The sequence below is a fragment of the Rhea americana genome, unplaced genomic scaffold, assembly GCF_003343005.1.
Source record: "Rhea americana isolate MKP2758 unplaced genomic scaffold, rheAme1 scaffold_29, whole genome shotgun sequence".
Taxonomy (NCBI): domain Eukaryota; kingdom Metazoa; phylum Chordata; class Aves; order Rheiformes; family Rheidae; genus Rhea; species Rhea americana.
Window position 1 is genome coordinate 1955706 of NW_028186412.1, and position 21313 is coordinate 1977018.

Here is a 21313-nt window from a genome sequence, read left to right on the forward strand (position 1 = left end):
TAAGCTAAGTACCTGAATAATGGAAAAGAAATCTATTCTCCTAAATCTCAGAAGTCTAATCCAAACTAAATTAAAGAAATAATTTTATTGTAAATAGCATTCCAACAAAAATATATTCTAATTAAGCTACAGCAACTAGACAGTTTAGAAGTTTAAATCTCTGGAGGCCAATGTTTAGATTAGCAAGTGAGTTTGTTTTCAGGTAAGCCTGATTTCTGCTCTAGTTGTCACTACTGATCACAGGCTATAGGCTTGCAGTAAACACAATCAGAAATATTTGCTTACGTATGATTTATTAACCATTTTCAATTATGTTTTACAAGAGAGGCTTTACTCAGATGCACCTTCGCCGTGAGCATGACAAAGCAGCCAGAGTTAGCATGAAATTTCATAGCGATCATAAATCCCAACCAAACAAAACAATTATACCATGAAAGGTCAGGAACTAGCTTGCATAATTCTGCCATTACTGTGCAAGCTTTTCACCATGTAGAGTGACTTTTCGTGTCCTTTTTCTCTATTTCTACCCACAGTCCTTTACATTCATGCCATATGAAATCATGTTGATTCTTTTGTTCTTTCAAATGCTAGATTTACCACTGTGGAACAAGTGTTTCCCACTAGCTAGATAACACAGAATTTTAAAATAKTGTTTTCCTTTAAAGTGGGAAAAATACAGTAGTCTTGACTTGATTCATTTCACTGAGCTGCTTATGCATACTATTTCAGCAAAAAGAAGTTGACAAAACTGTTTCARGGTTGCTGAATACTGAATCCCATTGAATCCTATTTACTGGAACAGCTTATTGCATYGAACACAGTATTCTTTTAAATATATACATTCAGGCAGAATGCGTGCAAAGAAACAGAAGAGCTACAGTTGACCTGAAAACGGGGGATATGACAACAGCAAAAGCTACATTTTAATTCATATTTCTGCAGAAAGTGAGACTGCGTAGCACTGTAGATTTCATTCTGGCTTCTTTTCACTTTTGTTCCAGCTACGTGATATGCTGGCAAAGCTTAGACAGTCTGGCAGGGGTTTTGCTACTCTTGYATTTTCTCCTCTCTCCCACCTCTCTTATCGCTTACCCGTCCAAGTTTCTCTGGCTCCTGCACCTTCTTGGTCCTCCTTCCCCTGCAGATGTGGTTCTCCCTGCTGCAGGCTGGTCCTGCCTTGGCGCCTCTCTATCAGGCCACTGCTTGCTGCTTCTTCTAGCCTATTTCTAAGCCGCCCTAATGACACAAACCCATCTCCCAAACTAACTAGCTCAGGAGAAATTGTTAGCTCAAGCCTCCCRTGAGCAATGGTATGCATCACCTCACAAGCTGGCATGTCCTTGTAATTAAAAAAGACTAAACAGAAAAGGTATTCCATAGCATCATTTTTAAAGGATTAGTATTTATTTTGGTCTCCTACTTTTAGATAAACAACATGGCCTGGTTTAAGACGAATTAACTGGGGGGGAGGGAGGTGTACAACCATTCGGTGCGTTTGTTTGTAGTGGCATYTGTACGTATATCTGTCATTTCTCTCTCCTTGGTGGGTAGCAGGGAGGAAGGCTGCTTATTTGCCGTATCTGGTTTTCCTGTGTGCTTGGTCTGGCAGCACGTGGTAGAAGGATGTTCCTCCCCGGTGACCAAGATCGTTTGAGGGACTTTTAKGGCACGCAGGTGGAGCGGGCAGAGAAAGAGAGACGTAACAAGGAGGAGAGCCGAGAAGCGGATCTGTACGAGGAGCGGGGGCCTGCCTGCGTTTTGTTCTCAGTGCGCATCACTGAGCTGGAAAATTTTAGCCTGGGAAAAGAGAGGAAGAATTACAAAATAGTACGTCCGTACAGAAAGTTGCAAACAGTCATGTGCCTACTCTTCTCACTTTCCATGCTGGCTTAATATGAGGCAACACAAACCTGGAAGCTACATTAAACAATATGCTGTCCTGTAGCTAGGAATTGGGGTTATTAGCTCAAGTRTTTCGTTCCTAATTACTAATCTTCATTTCATTGCTAATGAAGCTACATATAGCCCTCAGAGTAAGCCTAGCTCTTACACGCCTAGCTCGGGTAGTATATCCACCCAGAAACACTGTTCTATAGTTTTCCCAGTGAAATGATATAAGAATAATTATTTGAATCTTCCCAAGCTAGAATAGCTAATATACTCAAGAACACCCTCTAYGACATTATTTTCTACAGTCAACAAATGGACTGCACAGTTTCTGACATTACAGTTTTATTCCTGATACACACATATTGTGTATTATACATTTTGAAGTCTGAGGCTGGCAATATTTCAGTCTCACAAAGTATCATTTGCTGAATACAGTATTAACACAAAGTTTCCCCAAACCCATGTCCTTTTCCATAGAGCAAAAGAGCATGCAGCTAAAATACCGTACCGAAAATAGAAAAGTGCCTGTACTTGCAGAAAATACTCAAGAAAAAGTACATTCATTATAGATGTGAATGCAATCATGTTTCTTTTGGAAACCTTATTAAAGTTTATTATGCTGTGCTGTAAAGTTTGGACCAAAGGTAGGTCCATATTCTTTTTATTAGAAAAGAAAACTCCTAGGAGAATTTATTTCTCCTATCAGCAGTCACTGTTGCTCCAGCCTTTATTAAAAAAAAAAAAAAAAAAAAAAAAAGAAAAGAAAAGAAAAGAAAAAAAAAGAAAAGAAAAGAAAAGAAAAGAAAAGAAAAGAAAAGAAAAGAAAAGAAAAGAAAAGAAAAGAAAAGAAAAGAAAAGAAAAAGAAAAAAGCTGTAGAAAAGAATCCTGTAGAACCGAATATGTATTTGTGATCAAAATACACAGTTTTACTTGTGTATTAAAATATACACAGGAATAGTTCTGTGAAACCTCACTTTTCAACTTAAAACTTTCTTTTTCTTTCTGTTTCTTTATCAGGTAATTATAGGTAAAAATTATAGGTATAAATGTAGGTAATTTATCCTCTTTGGGTTAGGATCAAATGGGTATGTGTGTATTTACAAGACARAGAAATGTGGTATCTTTCCAAGGTAAGAGCACTTTGCATGGTGCCTTGCAGTCCTTCTTTCCTGGTAGCATCCAGACACATCCCAACTCCATGGGAAATCCATCCTCAGATTCCCTGCATTTTCCGGGGATGGCATTGCCAGCCCTGCGACTCTGACCCGAGAGGACCTCAGAAGCTCCAGTGTGCACAGCAATACTATTTACAGCACAATTTATTAGGTCTTCTGCTGCCAGGACTGCCCTGCTCACTGCTGAGCACTTCTGCCCTCTGATACGGACGATGCTGGAGTCTGTAGCACCTCCTTTACACCGCTGTTCCCCAGGGAATGTCATCTCTGCCCATGGCAAAGGTGCCCTTTCTACACTAAGTGCTTCAGGTGATGAATTCAACTTTGATGTTTCTACCACAGCTCATTTATCTGAAATTATTTATATTTGAAAGGTCAAAAATGTTTTTGTTTGTAACACAAATTTGGTGAGCTCATAAGTCAAAAATATACAGGCTTCTTCAAGAGAACTTAGTGACCTTGATGTTYTTATTTCATGGAGAAATCGGAATGAAACTAACTGATTTTAATAGCAAAAGATTTTAATATGAAATTTAYAGAATTTTTCAATGTTTCCTGAGAAAGAATTAAAATACATAAATATTGCAGACCTTGCTAAAAAAATTTAAGRAATATATTGAAGGAAAATCAACTATTTTGTTGAACAGAAAATACATTAGTATTCTAATGAATGTTACAAGAYGTTTTATAAACTATATTCCTAAATTTTATTTTTTAACTTTAGCATTATATATTCCTATTTTCTCTCTCTTTGTGGGCCAGGAAAGAKGATACAATATATATGATTTACAGAACAGAATAATGTGTATTATGAAATAGATGGTTTATGAGACCACTATGAAAAATATCTTAAAGCAGTTTTCCTTATTTGCGCCTTTCCTCTCTGTTTGACTATTGTATATTTGTATCCCAGGTTTAACCAAGATACTGCATTAATGTATAACCTACACATATACAGTTTGCCTAGAAGAAAACCATTGTTTTTAAACATGATTATTCTGGTTTTGCCAAATTAAAGTCTCTAAGAAAAGGTARAAGTGTGTATTTTTAACATATAATCAGAGACAATAAGTACTATACTAAAACAACCTTTTCTCAAGAACTGAAAGCCTCTCAGAGTTYACTGGCACAAGCTTCATAAGGTAAAATGCATATTCCTCTAATTTTATATCATTCAAAGTATAAAACACTTTCTAAAAGCTTTTCAGGAAGGGTCTAATATGTCAGAGTTTTTATTTCAATTCAATGTTTTTCAATTTTTTGAAGAGGACACTCATAGTTTTTCATTTTCCGTGTTATGCCAAGATGGGGAAGAATGTCCAATTTATAAATATTTATCATCACTGGTGATAACAGAACAATGACCTTTTTTCCTGCCAGCCACTTCCATTATCCCAAGAAAAATCAATTCCTTCATAGGCATTTTTTTGATATGCAGACTGACTCCCCTTCCTCATCCACATCAATGTATTTTTAATGTTCTTCTCATATCCTTAGGACTTTGCTTCTCCAGCTCTTGCATGTTAAGGACAATTGATTTCAACAGGAGTTCTGCTTGCTCAGTTCCTGCAGTTCGTAGGCAGTCTTTGTAATCTATAATAATATAACTGTGTTAAAAATATTGCTGTTATATTTAGTGTTATTCAGGGATCAGAAAATTGGGGCATATTCCATGTTTATAGACCCCAACACATAGGTAGAAAAGAAAAAAAAAGAAGTTTCAGAGATTAAAAAAAATAAAAAGGAGGTGATTTTGGCATGTGTATTTTTGTGGGAAAGCTATATTTGTACACAAAMGTATACTTTGGCTTTTTAAATAGTCTACTTGATTTGTAAAGTACTATTGAATTAAAGAGGATATTTAGCTTCAGTGATTGCTTTTGAACTGCACAAACTAAGCAAAGTAAGGATGTGAAGGAAAGATGATGACTTGGCAGATATTCTTCTACCTATCAGGGAAATTCATTGGAACAGAATTAAAAATTGTGAAAATTCATGTTAATATTGGTAAATAACTTAATAAGCACATGATTTTTACATTGTGTTGAAAATGAAGGTGAACTTCTGTATCTGTCTTAGAGCTGCTGCCAGCTGTTTCCTTGTASAATCCAAGCCTGCCATGGATTTTGGAGTGTCTCTAACAGTCTAGTGGTCTGTTTCCGGAGAACAACCTTGGAATTCTTTTTTTCTTTAACATGCTAAATAAAAATAAATTTGTTTTTTCTTAGTATTTAATTTTTATCCAAATTATTCTAATGCACAGCTTGTCCTTTTGACAAAACAATAGGTTTTAGCCCTACTCAGAATTCACTTTTTTTTTCTTTTTTTTTTCTTTTTTTTTTCCTCCAGAATATTCAGAAGCTGTTCCTGGCCTCCCCACTTCATATGCTGCTATCCTAAGAATTAAATCTGGCAGCTCACCTTTAGCCTCGTTTAATTCAAAGAACAGACCACGATTAAGCAGCCCTTCATTAGGAAGTGTATCTTCTCCAGGCTGGAGAGGAGCTGCACAACATTATCACTCTCCAACTAACCTGTACCATTTCTCAGAGTCCTTCAAACATGATGGTAAGTCTAGTTTTCTCCTCTGAATCTTTGAAACAACTGTGCTTATATTTTGTTGGTGTGTTTTTAAAAGGTATATATTTTTATCAGCTTATTTCAGTATTTCTCACATATAATTTTGATTTTATTAAAAAACACAAAGTGAAAATGAACTTCTTTCCTTTTAGATTCTTCAGATTAATCTTAAAGGCACCAGTTAAAAATATTATTTCTTAAAGATTTCTGTGGGGAATGTTTTTATATAGTCTTTGCTACATGAAAACAGAAGCTAGTGGTTTGAAATTCCATTACAACCTGATTTGTTCTATTAAACAAATGTCCATAACAAAGTAGTAAAATGTCTCTTTTATATATATATATATGTATGTGTGTATATATATATATATATATATATATATATATATATATTCCCTTTGGAATTTTTCTAATTTACTCAGAAATTATAGTAACAAGAATTCAAAATGAATAATAAATCTCATAAAATTACTTTTTCTCTAAATTATCTACACTATGGAGTCAACTCTGTCCCACATATGCTTGCATGGACAGACTTACTACTGCAGTATTGTGCCAAAAATTAATAGTAACAATATATATTTTCTCATACCTGCATACATTTAAAAAAAGCCACATTTCTGTTCCTATATCTTTCATTATAATCTTTATGTGAATTATACCCAAGAAATAAAGAAGCAAGAAAGGATGGAAAGACAGGAAGAGATAGAGAGGTTGGCAGATATATTTCTAAGAAATACTAAGAAAATAAAAATTTATTTTTCTTTAGCATATTAAAAAAGAAAAAAAATCTGCTATTTAAATGTAATAGTCTAATAACAGAACAGAGATAATAACAAAAGAAAATCACAAATAATACCCGGGTGTTCAACAGTGTACATGCAGCATAATGACTGTGATTACAGGATTATGGCTCGTATTAGTAAAGCYTTACATGTGTCAGAAGTCAGTGTGTCAGCATACGTGCTTCTGTGAAATAGRGGCGGTTTAGGTGCAAGCTTGAAGAGATATTTCCTGAATTAAGGTTTATCTAGAACACAAACAATCTGAGTTAGATGCAACCACGTAAATTCTGTCTGATAACATTTCTGGAACTGGGGTAGGTTTCTGCATGTGTCTGTCTTGTACAATACYGTCTGTAAGCAGAGCAGACTAACCTTAGCTATTGTCCATGCCCCCGACCTTGACAGCTCCTCCCAGGCAGCTTGCTACGTGTAGGCAAAAATCAAAGATGAGGACTGGAACTAGAGTTGTACTGTCCTGGTATTTGACAGTATGAGCGTCTGGAGACTGARGTACAAGCAATTGGTAGCTGGAAGGCAAAAGAAACAGACTTTATGAATAATATAATATAAGCTGAAACTATAAAGCAACTTCTCCCTGCATGACCCTGATTTTTCCTTTTTTTTTTTCCTTGGGCAAGGTGAGTTTGGCATCTTACAGACAGCTTATGATGTTTAAATTTGATAGGAATTTTTACTGTTACACTTAGGTCCTTACTTTGAGAGGCCTGAGAAATTTTAAGCTCATCTCATTTTAAGAGAATGGGGTGGAATCCTCAAACTAGGTGCTCGACCACCTAAATCCTTGGAGTTTCTGGAAGGTAAACCGAGATCACATSTGACATAGTCAAACAATCACGAGTCTTATCAAAACAGAAAGGCCACATTCCAAACCTGGAACTGAGCTTCTGCTGTTTTGCAAAAAGAAAGAGAAGATACATTAGTTGGAGACAAAATCAAAAAAGGACCATTATTTGTAAGCCCTGCTGATCGGAGCACTCCACTTGGAAGGATAAGGACTGCATAAAACAGTCCTGGGAGAGTCACTCCCCYACTTATGGCTATTTGTAGACCCAGCCATGAAGTCAAAGATGGTTGCTGAGATAGTTAAATCTGAGGCACCTGATTAATATTTTAAAAGCCCTCAATTATCTGAAACCCCTGCATGGCACAGGTATGAAACAGGAGCTGGGAGAACTGGCACGCTTCTGGCATAGCATCGTTGAGGACCTTATGGCAGAAGGCCAGGCAGGATATTCTACATCATCCAAAAGGGCAAGAAACACCTCTGTTCAAGCAGCTGCAGTCAAATTATTCTCTAAACCTCTCTTAGTTCATGACATGGGAAATCTTCTATTAACGACTTTATGTTTGAGAAAAATATTTACCATTGATCTTTAGAAAACAGATATAGGTTCCTTATCTCAAGTGTCTGGCATTCAATTTACTTAAATTAGTGAATTTATTGGTTTTTATTTATCAAGAAGGCCTATTTTCAGATTATAGAGCTCTTGAAGGAAGAATGTTTTATTTCTCTTCCTACAAACCTTATATGATAACTTATAGAATTAAGTGATTCTGTTTACCAGCTAGAGCTAACTATTTGAGAAAATGGTACAGCACACAGCGCTTGTGTGTGGTCATGAGGGGCCTGCTGCAATTTTCAGGCAGGAATGAGAGGGCTTTAATAAGAGAGAGGAAAACGTATTTTATGTTATTACAGTTGAGACCTTGCATAATTCAAACGTCTAATATACGACATACACTCAGGAGCTGGATTTGCCAAAGACAAAATTCTTTTATTAGTTGCCTAAGTATACAGGTTCTCAAGTGACTTCTTAATTGATTTCCCAGCAGACCTGCTCAGAGCCCTGACATGGCTTCTACTAAAGCTTCTCTTATACCGACTTTACACCATTTAATTTACACTTTTAATTCAATATGGATATCCATAAAGAACTATGCTGTAGCTCACTGCTGAGTTTAGATTATATGGAATTACCTACCGTAAACATGCAGTTAAGGCAGTACAGTCTTTCCATTAGTTAAATTCAAACTATGTATCAATGTGTAAAATCACAGCTAAAGAATGCACACAGCAAGTGTGAATTATTCATGAAAWTGTACTGAAGAAATGTAAAACTGCAAACACTCGTACTTGCCTCACTGTTTCCACAACTTTTGGAAGGCAGCAGTAAAGGTAACTGAATTTAACCTTGAGTAAAGGCTGGTTTTCTCCTTCCATCTTCGGTTTGATATATTCTAGAATAAGAGAAGCGCCCAGTCTGCAGCTGAAAGTGTTTGGATTATTGAACTTCAAGATATGAAAAATCTGAATCTAACTCTACTGAATGAGAGTTCCCGGTGCCACATCATCTGCTTGTTCAGCCATTTACCAGTCTGGATTAAAGACGTGCTACTAGAAAATTTCTCTTTGTTAAAAAAATATTGGGGAATATTTATGAAGGATAGTTTGAATTATTTAAGTTTAGAKCTGATACATTTATTTCAGATCCCAAAACAAAGTTTTCTAGCTACAGGGAATACTTGTCTTAGTTTTCTTGATGTGCAAATAAATTTATCTACTTCAGAAAATAGAAGTCTGAAGGTCCAAGGAAAGAATTGGGTCTCTTTTGCAGTCATGCCTGGACCGTACACTGTTCCAGTGCGTAGAGTACTATAACCAGTGCACATCCTTTAGGGTATGTGTACCTTCCTGTATTTATATTGCAATAGAAAAGTCTTATCGAAATCTCAAGACTTTCAAGTTAACTGAAACATATTTTTTTAGATATAATGTGTTTTATTTAAAATTGTATGTATGTACATATACCGTATACCAGGGACGTGGAAGTATATCACAGATGGAGAAAAGAAAGCTGTGTGCAGAGCAATGAAACTACTTCAGTCACTAGAGCATTGAAAGTCCAGGAGCTTACAGGAAACTTTTTTCCCATTAGCAGTATTTCTCATGATTTAAAAACAGGAGCATGTTCTGATTTCTCAGCAAAAAGACCTAAATAACATCTGATTTTTTTCCATCAATAATTGAGGGAGARACTGAAAGTGTATCTGTATGTATGTATGAGGGAGAAACCACATTTTGGCTAGTCTGAGATGCAGGTTCCAGTTTCTGCTCTAGGAAAACTTTAATTACTTGCTACTAACAAGTCAGACAGTTCACCTTGAAAGTGTAAATGTGCTATAAGGAGAACTTCTGGTTCCAAGTAATACTCAAGAATACTCCTATATAATTTAAAGGAACAGTTTTATTAATGTTAGGCATATTTGTCATTTCCTTGCATTCCTGGACAACACCATTTAAAATATTAAATTGTAATGGAAATGTTCATTCCATTTAATTGGCTCAACTGAAAATAGTGAAAATTTCAAATATTCAAAATACTGAAAGCATTGAAAATAGGAAAACAAAATTTGTAAAGTGAGGACAAACTAGCCATTATGTTGCTTCACTGCAATGCATGCATATAATCCCTAAGGTGTATGTGTCACCCTATAACATATCATTGGTCTCATAGCAGTTAAGTAAGATACAAAAAAATGGTGACGTTTTAATAAAGGGCTAGGTGAGGGATAAAGATGTTATCTTTGAGAAATTAAAGTAGTAAAATAAGAAATGCATATGTCTATTCCTCTTTCTCAATAGATGAAACCCAATTAAATAGGAACTTTGAATTATTCTACATCATCATTCTGACCATGATACTTTGCAATCCCTTAAATGTTTATATAATTTTATGCTCTTGCATACCTTAGAAATAAAGTGATCAGACATGTAATTCTCCTATTCATCCCTGTAATTCAGACTCTGACTTCTCTACTTCTAAAATAAACAAACTGCAAAAAAGTGTACATGTGTAACGCATAGCCCTGTTGTTGTTTAGAGCCTATATGTTGTAGACCTAGGCTTACTGGTTATTTTAATTTATGAACTCTTTTGCTTTAAGGTTCTAAAATGGTTAGGGTTTCTAACCTTGCAAAAATTTGAATGTATATAGAAGCCTGTTAGCTTCAGTAAAATACCTCATATGAGCTCAAGCGGATTTTATGATCAGGAATTTTTTCTATTATTGCTCGATGATTATCCGTGTGTCATCTGAAAGTCTAACTTTGCAATTTTGTTGTGTGAGGCTAGCACAAGGTCTCAAAGAAAGTACTGCTGTAGCTGTTCACAACTAGACCCAGAAACTGATTTTTCAAGAAAGACTGTCATCAGAAAGAGCAGGCTGGTGTAGCTGATTAGACCTGGGACTGATAATCAGAGTTTATTAATCCTGATGTTGGCTTTCTTCAGTGTAATTGAGCAAACCTCTAGTTTGGTTTATAAAAGGACACGTGAGCAAGGTTTGTGAAAATTAATCAACATGTAGTTTGACTGAACACTGAAGAAATTGAATCTAGGTTTTTAATGGTGATTAAACATATGCTTAATAAATGATGCAATACTCCTAAAAGAGAAATTAAGAAATTCCCAGTTGCAATCATGTGAAACTCACATCGTAGCTCACTTCGGACTGGCATCCTCAAGCAGAATACAGAATCAGGCTCTCCTTATTATTTCCTGTTGTTATTAAAATAAATATTCCCCAAATGAATGGTTATTTTAAAATAACATGCCAAGATTCGCAATGACAATAAGTTTATTTAAAAGTGAATTTTTAACTCCTGTACTTTTCAGCAGCTGAACTTTGTTCACCTACTTAAAATCTCCAGTCCTTAAAGCAATAATAGATGAGTAACAGATGATATCATAAGATATAAGGKTTTTTTCCAAGTATATCAGATTTTAGTCTGCACATTGTTGTCTCATTCGGGAAGTCTGTCTTAGAAATAATAATGGTGGAATAATGGACAAAGAAAAAATGCTATTATTAAAGAATCAAAATTAAATAGTGCTGATAAATTGAAAACTGTGAAGCACTATGGTGATTATATTCAGGAGAAATTTGAAACTATTTATATAGAGACTGAATATCAACTCAATTCATTTACTATGGAACTGAGTGTTTTAAATTATAAATTAAAATCATGGTTCCTTAATTTCCTTCTTTAATATGAAAATGTTGAGAACTACTTATAAATAATTGTTATTTAAAATATCAGTTTATAAATTCATCAAATGGCAAAAGATAGTCAAAAATCTATTAATGTATGCCATGCCGGTACATTTTTTAATTGTTTTATTAAATGGATTATTTATATTAATTTATAAATTGTTCAGTCACATTGTTCAGTTTCAGAGGTTGAAGGCAGTGGAGTCAATGTTGGCTGAYACACTCCTCAGTTCTGGTCCCATGATTATCTATCTAGTCTTGCACATCTGTTGGCTTACAGCATGACTCTGTAATTGCCTAAAAACTTGCTTTAACCTCCGTTATCTTTATTATGGACAAGGAAATGAGATCTACATCCCCAAGTCTCTTTCCATCATGAAACTGCAGCATTGCCAGAGTGGTGTGCACTGGCTCCTGGGAAATGTACTTAGATCTCACGTTTTTAATGCAGTGTTAAACTATCTACACAGAAAACAGAATACAGTAAGCCTCAAGTGGTGCTCCAGTCAGAAGGGTCTAGGACTTTCCATTACCTTTGATGAGATGTTAAGTGCACTACCTGGCTAAAATAAGCATCCATCATTGATATGACTATGGAAGCCCACAGAAGATTTCATTTTGTTTGAGGTATTATAAGCATTATTTGTAAAGTTTGTTTAATTATAAGCCAACTAGTATTTAAATTTGAAAAATAAATTAAAATATTTTTGAAAATATTTAAATGCAGTGTTTGCATCTGTGGTGTTTCCTTCATTGCATTTGAATTAAAGAGAGAAGCTATAAAATACCTAAAATTTCCTATCCTAGACTTTCATTAGAGTTTAAATAAAGATGGTATTACCAGGTGATCTGTTATGACTTCTTGCATATCACAGWCCATTACATTTTATCTAATCATCTCTTTATTAAGCCTAATAATTTGTGTTTAATATTATTAAAGTCCGGTCTTTTAAATATGTGCTTTGGTCTCTTCAGGATAGTCCTTTCTGTTCAATTACTCTGTTGCAGTCCAGATGGTCTAACTGAGATGCAGCTTAGTCAATTTAGCTACAAACTGATGAACATTCTCATTCATTACTRTGTCACTTCTGAGTCTCCAAATAATCTCTGCTCGTACTCCACACTCCGTTTGAAACGCGGATAAGCAGCTAACCGCATCTTCCCATCTTTCAGGAACATGACTTGCATCTGCTGAACTTTCTCTGTTACCTTTGTCTTCACTACAGACACCAGTAAAACCTTCTGTGTTCCTCATAACAAAAGTATCCATTCTGGCACAACCACTAAGAACACCTGCCTCACCTGGCAGAGATCACTTTTTTTTTTTTTCCAAAAGGAGAGTGAAACACAGTCTTTCAATATTACCGTTGTGAGTAGTATAGATAGTCAGAACACTTGCATTGCTAGTGACGCTAGCACCTGTACTACACTAGCATCGCGTCCTCTTCTGTCTTTCCTAGCAATCCTAGACTGTGACAAAATGTTTAACCCGCGGGGTCACTCCTAGAAAGAAGATAAAACCATTAGTYTCCATACATACTCCTTAAATGTACACCTAACAATCTGCATGTGATAACACATCTTAAATAAAGATTTGCTTTTGCATTCATTAATTAGGTGTTGTGTTTGTTAAACTCTAGCTTAATGAGTGTCCTGATTATTTATGCCCATATTAATTAGTATTTTTCTTGTTCTATATAAGAAGGTAAATGAATTATAAGAAACAATCCAAACAGTGTATTTGTTCGCACATTTGTCTTACTTAAAAGAAATTTTGCCAGCTGATTGCCTTTGTMTCTGTGACAGACTCAAATAAAGTACTCTAAACTTAATACTGAAGTTAAATTCTATAATGTAAGCATATATCAATATAGTTTATTATTTTTTGAAAATAATGCAGATATCTGTCCTAGAAAACAAATGTTTTCTGCCAGTGAGTCCAACTGAACCAATCAGACAAATACAGCATTAAGGTAAAAATGCAGAAGGCTAATCTAGTCCCTTATACAGTCCTGCAAAAAAGGGTTGAAAAACTTGAAAATGATGCAAAACACACTGATAATTGTTGCTACTCTAATTTGTTGTCTTTACAAACTGACAAACTAATTCTCTGAATCTATTTCCGTCGAAATATACATATCTGAAAATACAGCTATTTTCATAATTCACATTTGAAAAGAAATGTAATACAACACATCAAGACCCATTCAATAAGTTCACTAAAAAGAAATGATAAAAAAAAGATAATGGGTTTTCATGTGGTCCTCTTGCAATATGGTAATAACAGAATTTATAAAAACAAAATGCCACAGACTTTAAGAGGCGGAACCTGAGAATGTGCACCTTAGAAAAGACAATAAACACATAAACGTAGATCATACCATTATCATACTATGTAGAATGTATACTGTATGTATGATAATACTATGATCTGTGATTCCCATGTTTTTCATCCTTTTTCAGCTCCCAAGTCTTCCTTGTCTGCACCCAAACGCACAGTCCCATGCGCCTCTTCCCATCCAGGCAAACTGCTGAACCCAGGTCAAAGTTCCTGGACTGTGAACCCCTGATGTGTAGTTGCAGTTGAATGGGCTTAGTTGAGTAATAATCATTTTGATATGTCAATGATCATAAAAAAAGAAAAAAAGCTGAAGGAGGTTTTCCTCAGGTACATGCAAAAATCTTCCTTACTTCAAGCTGGTGTTTTGCCTCAAAGGACAGTGATGGGGAGCCAGCTCTAACACTAGATTCTACAAATATATCAGGATGTCACAAACTCCTTAATGTGTCACGCTGCCCACAGTACTCCTTGGAGGACTTTTTTGATGTGAACATATGAAGCTGTAAAAGTGACAGAGAGAACCCTGCTCCCATATGTTTCATTACAACTAATAGGACAATGCGCAATGTCCCCCACACAGACCAAATCCTTAGTGCTGTGAATTTGATGAGTATTATGGGACTAAACGTGTCAAGAGTTGTGAGTAAGTCTAAGCTGATTAAAATTCCACAGTYTTCTATTTTATTGTGAGCATTGCCATTATTCAGAGCTGCGCGATCAGGAGTGCTATACCTGCAGCCCCTCATTTTTCTGAAAGGTGCACTTCTCTCTATGCATTAAGAGTAGTTGGTCGTAGACATATTCTATGGGTCTATTCAGCTTTTTTGTCGATAACTGTAAATTCATACAAAAATATAGATATATGCTAAAATTAGAAAAGACAGTGGAGGAAAATTAAATGTCAGGTTTTGGCATATATTATTTAATAGTAGCTACCAGTTCCTGTCATTAATTTTATAAGTGATTTTTCTCAGCAGCTCTTTGACATAAAGGGGGAAATTGTGATAGCCTGAGTTCTTTGTGATAAGAGCTGTTGCAAGCGGCAGCAGAATTTTTGTTTACCTTACCTCCTATGAGTGGGATTAATTTCTCTAGCTGTCTTAATCCTCTGGAGCTGCTCATTATAGTTTGGACTAAAATAATTCTGATGAGAAAGGCACTCTAATTCACAGCCTTAGAATAAAAAAAATATTTCTTTATTGTTACAGTAGTGGTGTTTCCTCCTTTCTCTTTTCAGTTTGTTAACTATAACCTTTTGAGCATAGCATATGGAATAATATGACTTAAATTTATGGAAAACTTTCATGCTATAATCTAACTTTTTTACAGCCATAATACATTAACATTTGTTCGGAAATCCAAAACTAGAGCACTCTCTCTTTCCACAGAAAGTGTAGATTATGGACCGGTGTTTGTGCAAGAGCCAGAAGATGTGATTTTTCCCACTGATTCAGAGGAGAAGAAAGTGTCTCTGAATTGTCAAGCTCGTGGAAATCCTGCTCCCACATACAGGTACACGTTTTAGATTTTTTGTGTGTGTGTGTGTTATTTTCTGAGTATGTGGCCACTAGAACCCCATTCTGAGCACCCCTCTGCATCAGGCAACAATATGATAGRAAAGCTCAATGACCCAAAGGGCCTTCCCAGTTATTGGGAACAGTGAGAGTTCTGGAAAAAAAGGAAGCATAAATAGAAGGAAGTGAAGGTAAAGGGATTCATGAAATATCGAATTCTGTTCTCCATACATTGTGTCTATCCACGTGGAGGGATGCCTTTTCTCTACTTTTATGATTCATGTCCGTAACAGCTGACCAAATCAAAATTTTTAATTGATTTATTTCTGAAAACGAAACTAGGAAAATATACTATAAAGTCAGGAAATACTATCCCATTTTATAGAGAAAGCAATAAAGAACAGGTACATTAAATGACATGACTATGCAATATAGGAAACCATGGCTGAGGCAAACCTGGGGTCTTTCTCTGTCTAGTCTACCATCTGAGTCCCTTTCAGCCATCATCTGCATGCTAACTCTTGCCCGTTTTCCCATACAAGCTGTCCCCCTGCTGTCTGCTGTGCCACACAGGGGTGTTGCAGACTTCAGTGCACCAATGGTGCCCACTTACAGGTGGGAACGGTATGCTGCAGGCACTTTACTCCATTTGCTATATCCAACTCTGCTCATATTTTATGCGAATTACAAGCAATGTAGGAGGACTGGAGGAGCATATGGTTAATTATTTTCTCCAGACACCCTTTATCTTTTCTCATAGAGTCATTCTTCCCACACAGGAGCATGCTCTTACAACTGTGTTTCACCAAAGAAAATAACCATCAATTCTGCATTTTATTTTTACCTATTACACTTCTCATTTCATTTGTGGATCTTTTAGGATTCTGGATGAGTTCTCCTTAGACCTGAGTCACAAAAATTCAATTTCTGTGACTAGAATAAATTCAGAGGCAGTACCATCATTAAATATCCCCAGCATAACAGCACTGTGCCCCAAGTGTGCCATATTGCAGGGGTGTGACTCAATATGCAGATCTGATGCRTGACACAACCGCCCCAAACAGTATAGACAAGATTAAGACATGTAACATGGGCTTAGGAATGAGTGGCCATAAATTTTTCAGACTTGAATTGCRTGAACTCCTTATACTGTAAGATGAAAGTTATGTTTAGCTTTTACCTGACATTCCTTCTATAATTTGTTACATATTTTCTACTTTGTTCATTTATAAAAAAATGATGTATGTTATTTCTCCACGCTGTTAAACAGCTGTTAGTCCATCAAATATCACATGTACCCATGGAGAAGAGGTACAAATTCCCACTCGGAAGAGGAGACCCTGTGTTCAGCCCTCTTAGACAAGCTTGTTAATGTTTTGGAATTGCTCTCACYGGGGAACCTAAGCCATGTTCTGTCTTACTCCAACGGTTTTTGAATTTTTGTAATGGAATGAAGTAAACTGATACAAACTCTAAGCATTTCTATGTTTTCAGTTTACCAGAGCTTAAATGGTGTCAGCACCCTCATAAATATGCTATCCTGACTGCTGTTCATGCAAGGAAAGCTTTGGCCAGAAAGGCCTAATTCGAGCAACACAATTTGACTGCCATCTCTTCCGTGGTTATCACTTGTCTGTGTAGTGTATCAGTCAGGATATAATACATACATATATATATATATATATATATATATAATATATAATATATAAGTACCTTTGTGAAAAGAATATTGTTCTCCAAGGCAAGTGTAAAGGGAATTTAAATTTAAAAAAAGATTATACATAGGCAAAAGTTTGATGGATTTCGCCTCCCAACTTCTTCCACATGAAATAGTGAGAGGAAGGCATATTTCCATATCACCAAAGACACTGTCCTACTATCTACAAATACTGGACTAACACTGAAAGGGAGGACCTTGCTGCTAACATTTTTTTCTTCAGCCATGAACAAAGCACAATACAATATTTTTTAGTTATTTTAAAAGAACACTTAAAGCACTAAAGGAAAAAAAAAACAAATTTGAGGTTGTCTGTGCCATTTTATTTCATTTCCTTCCTATATGACTAATGATACAGTGTTCATAGTCTGTTTAGAAATTATTATTTCCTGGGATATTACTTCAGGTTAACAGACTGGAAAATGCTCACCTCATTTGCAGATTTTCTTCTTTGCTAAGAGCTTCTTTCTCGTTGGTTAAGCTCTATCTTGGAATCTGAATTTTTAATTACTTTGTGGGTTTTTTTTTCCTCTGTTCTAGTTATTAACGCATCTAGATGTATTGATTTAGGGTCCCTGAGATAAATTGATTTCAGTTGCTCTTGGCATCTGTAAATTGYACTTCATTACATTAAAGAAAGACTCATACAATGAGGAACATAAATTAGTGACCTTCAGTGAGGATTATGGGCGTTTACAAGCCTCACCAGGGCAGCAGCAACACTGGGTCAAAGGCAGRTGCAGATTTCCCTGAGGCAGCACTGCTACGCATCCTGCTCATGAAACACTGCATCTTCTGTTTTACTTMGGATGTTCTTAGGCTGATTATAATTTTTTGCCAGTACCATCTGATAGAAAAGATGGCAGATGGGGGGAAAAGAAAGAACCAAACGAAAGGACTTTATGTTTCTTTAAAGCCAAATTAGTATGTTTTTAAATATTTTGTGTCATTTTTCTCCAAGAAAAAAAATTAAATTGAATTTTCCCATCAGCATATTACGGTTTAATTATTTTAATTATTATATTTGGTTTCCTGTCCTCTAGAATCATTCAGGATACCTAAAAGTAAACAGGTCACCTTATTCAGTGTTGTTTTTCCTCTAACGTGCTCAAATATGTGAAGGGAATGAGATAACTGAGAACAGGATACATAGGCATGGAATTACCAAGCTCCAAACTTTTGGGGAATCATTACAAAAATATAATTTTGCACTGAATTCAACTGACAATGAAATTAAGTGAAGCTAGCCAATTAAAGTAAACTGAATTTTACCTCAATTCCCATTTGGAAATGCCTAAACCTTTCATGTCAACTTTTCCTTGTCTAAATCTCCATCATTTCCGGATCAACTCATTTCTGATTCTTATTTCCTTAAAAAAAGTCAACTTACATTATAATTTAATGCAAAAAAAAATACTCTTAAATTGACGTTTATTTAGGTAAATTGTTCAAGATGAAAAATTCTATTTTTTTATCCCTACATATGAATCTTATGATACAAATGGTACAAAGATACAGTCAGCAGTGTTTCATTCCTTGCATTGAATAATGCAAGGATTCTTTGCAATCAAAAATTCAATCATGATAAAAACGACAAATGAAAATTTTGCAGTTCATCTTAATGCTGGCAGCTCTATCCTTTGGATTAAGAAAAGTTCGGAGGTACYCCAGCTGAATTCTGCTGTCTGTACCTCATTCACCGTGAATGTTAACAAGATAGGGTAAACTGAGAGTCATTTTACTTCRTTAAAGTTGCCTCTAGAGTCCAGTTGTTGCCTCGTTCTTACAGTCTTTTCTGAACCTTAGTCAAGCTTGGAAGTGTTTGGTAATTTCCTGAGGCAACTTTGAATGCAGAATAGCTGCTAGCTAGTGATGGAAGGAAACACCTGTGCATCATAATATTGATGCGGTGTGACACTTTTCATGCAGATTCATGATAGCTGTCATACTTCTTATCTCTTCTTTGCAATATAAGAAACATTCTTTTTAYAGTTTGATACAAAAGCAAATTTAAAATGTCTTCTTATGTGGATTGTTGTTCTTTAACCAAGACATTGCCACCCTACCCAAAGATTATTCAGAGCATTTGAATCCATTCATGTACCTTGAAAAATCTGTTCTCTTGCAGTCAATGAAATATTTGAGGATTTATTGTTTCAGCATTTTAAGATGAATAAGAGGGGTGATACCCTAAGCCAGAGAATATGTATACATATATACCTTTAAAAAAACAAACAAATAAAAGCCTGCTCAYGTAGCATAAAAATGGAGAGACTCCTCTTAGGTTACATCTGAACCTCAGAAAAAGTATTCACCTTAGTGAATCTGTGAATTATTCAATTCATTGCCCCAAGTTTGATACTTTATAACATGTTTCAGACTACCTGGCTTTGTTCCACCTTATATTCACTATCTCTACTATTCAGGCTTCTCCTTTCACTCCCAGATGCTTCCCAAACTTAGTCAGTCTTATGGCAACTGCTCATCTGATCTTAGTTTCCACATCTTAAAGGTAGCTTTACCCTGACCAGCTGCCAGATCATTTCAGTTTCCTCAGTCCCAGTCCTCTCTCAATTTCACGTGTCCTGGTCCAGCTAATATAATTTCGCCTATCATCTCAGTTGCCAGCATCTATTATTCCCCAGGAGTCTATGTCTTTAAAGCTACCTCCCTGCTCTCCACAGGTCTGCTTTTCTCTTCTCGACATTTGAATCAAGTTTCTCCATTTCCTGAGCCCCCCAAAACAAATGCTGAAATAATGGAAGAGAAAGTTCCTTGCAGTGACAGCACTGTCAACAGTCTGAGGTCATCTGGGCCTGACACTTTAATGATAAAATACGAAATGAAACTTTGATTATCGTGAGCAGAATAAAAGTAATATTCTGGATATAAAGGATGCTTCTGTTATACAAATTTCAAGTCCCACGCATTGGTGGGCAATAGTGTTTTGCAAACAAAAGGGTTTCTAATTTAATTCAGCATAGGTAAAATTATGACTATTCTTCCTCCTTAGAGAAAGAATATCTCCTCAGACACAGAAAATCTGTTTTAACCTGATTTTTTTCAAAAAACTTACCTTTGGGCAGGCATGTTTTAGATGTCTCCATCTAAAATTTTGCCAAAGTAAAGGATTATCCCCAAAACTTTAAATAACAGGCATTCTTAGTAATAGCTGGTGCTATGAGCTTCTGTGTACTAAGCATGACACCTTCCTTTGGCCATAAAATACTTAAATAGTTTGTTTCTGTTTCTCCTAAGATGGCTTCGAAATGGAACTGAAATCAACATTGAAAGTGACTATCGCTACAGTTTAATAGAAGGAAGCTTGATCATCAGCAACCCCAGTGAAATGAAGGATTCTGGACAGTATCAGTGTTTAACTACCAACACATTTGGCAGTGTATTAAGCAGAGAGGCCATTCTTCAGTTTGCATGTGAGTAATCTTTTCTTTTCTTTTCTTTTCTTTTCTTTTCTTTTCTTTTCTTTTCTTTTCTTTTCTTTTCTTTTCTTTTCTTTTCTTTTCTTTTCTTTTTTTAACATGGATAAATCAGATCTCTATACTCCTTGATAAGGTTCTAAATTGTCATCTGGCTGTTTTGTGCAGAAGTTACACAGTCTACTGACTTTATTGTGTTAGGTTAGAATCTGGGGAACAGAAACAAAATGCTTAGTGGGAAAAAAAAGTTGTTTTCCATGGAATTTTGCTTTGAGAAGTGTCAGAATCAACTAATAGGGAAAGTCAGAACTAACTGATACAGTATTTGGGCAATATCCCAGATGTTATCTTTCAAAGACCTACTTGTATAGTCCCCAGTGATATATTTCATTCATTGCTAATTTTCTGAAACATGTATATCATTTTACCATGCTATTCAGACACCTGTGAGACTGCTTGTCCTTGAACAAGAGATAAAGAACATCAAATTTACCACATAGTTGGATAAAGTGCACCTAAATCTGCTAGGTAGTCTGCATCTATAATTATATGTGTGCAAGCATAGTGTGTGTTAGCGTATCAGTTTTTTTTTTTTTTTTTTTTTTTTTAGTTAAGCCCTACTGTGAGGGTTTTTAATAGACAGAGATACAAAAGACACTCCGTTCTAATTTCCCAGATCTTGCTGAAAACTGAGCATTACCATGAAACGCAAGTGGTGAGGGAGAGCTTCATACAGTCACAACTAGGGAACAGTGGGGACAGGGAGAAGTTACCTACCTGCCTGTCTGCTTATACGCGGAG

General features: G+C 35.6%; 1 protein-coding gene across 1 annotated transcript in view; it reads left to right on the plus strand.

Moving 5' to 3' along the window:
- Nucleotides 1-1623: 1623 nt before the first annotated feature.
- The window catches only part of CNTN5 (contactin 5), a 269415-nt gene continuing 249725 nt past the window's right edge, over nt 1624-21313 (plus strand). Inside the window, exons 1-5 of the mRNA XM_085309094.1 lie at nt 1624-1827; nt 2909-2918; nt 5416-5634; nt 15233-15356; nt 20334-20509. Coding sequence (XP_085165220.1) covers nt 1624-1827; nt 2909-2918; nt 5416-5634; nt 15233-15356; nt 20334-20509 — 733 coding nt within the window. The remainder of the gene's footprint in view (nt 1828-2908; nt 2919-5415; nt 5635-15232; nt 15357-20333; nt 20510-21313) is intronic.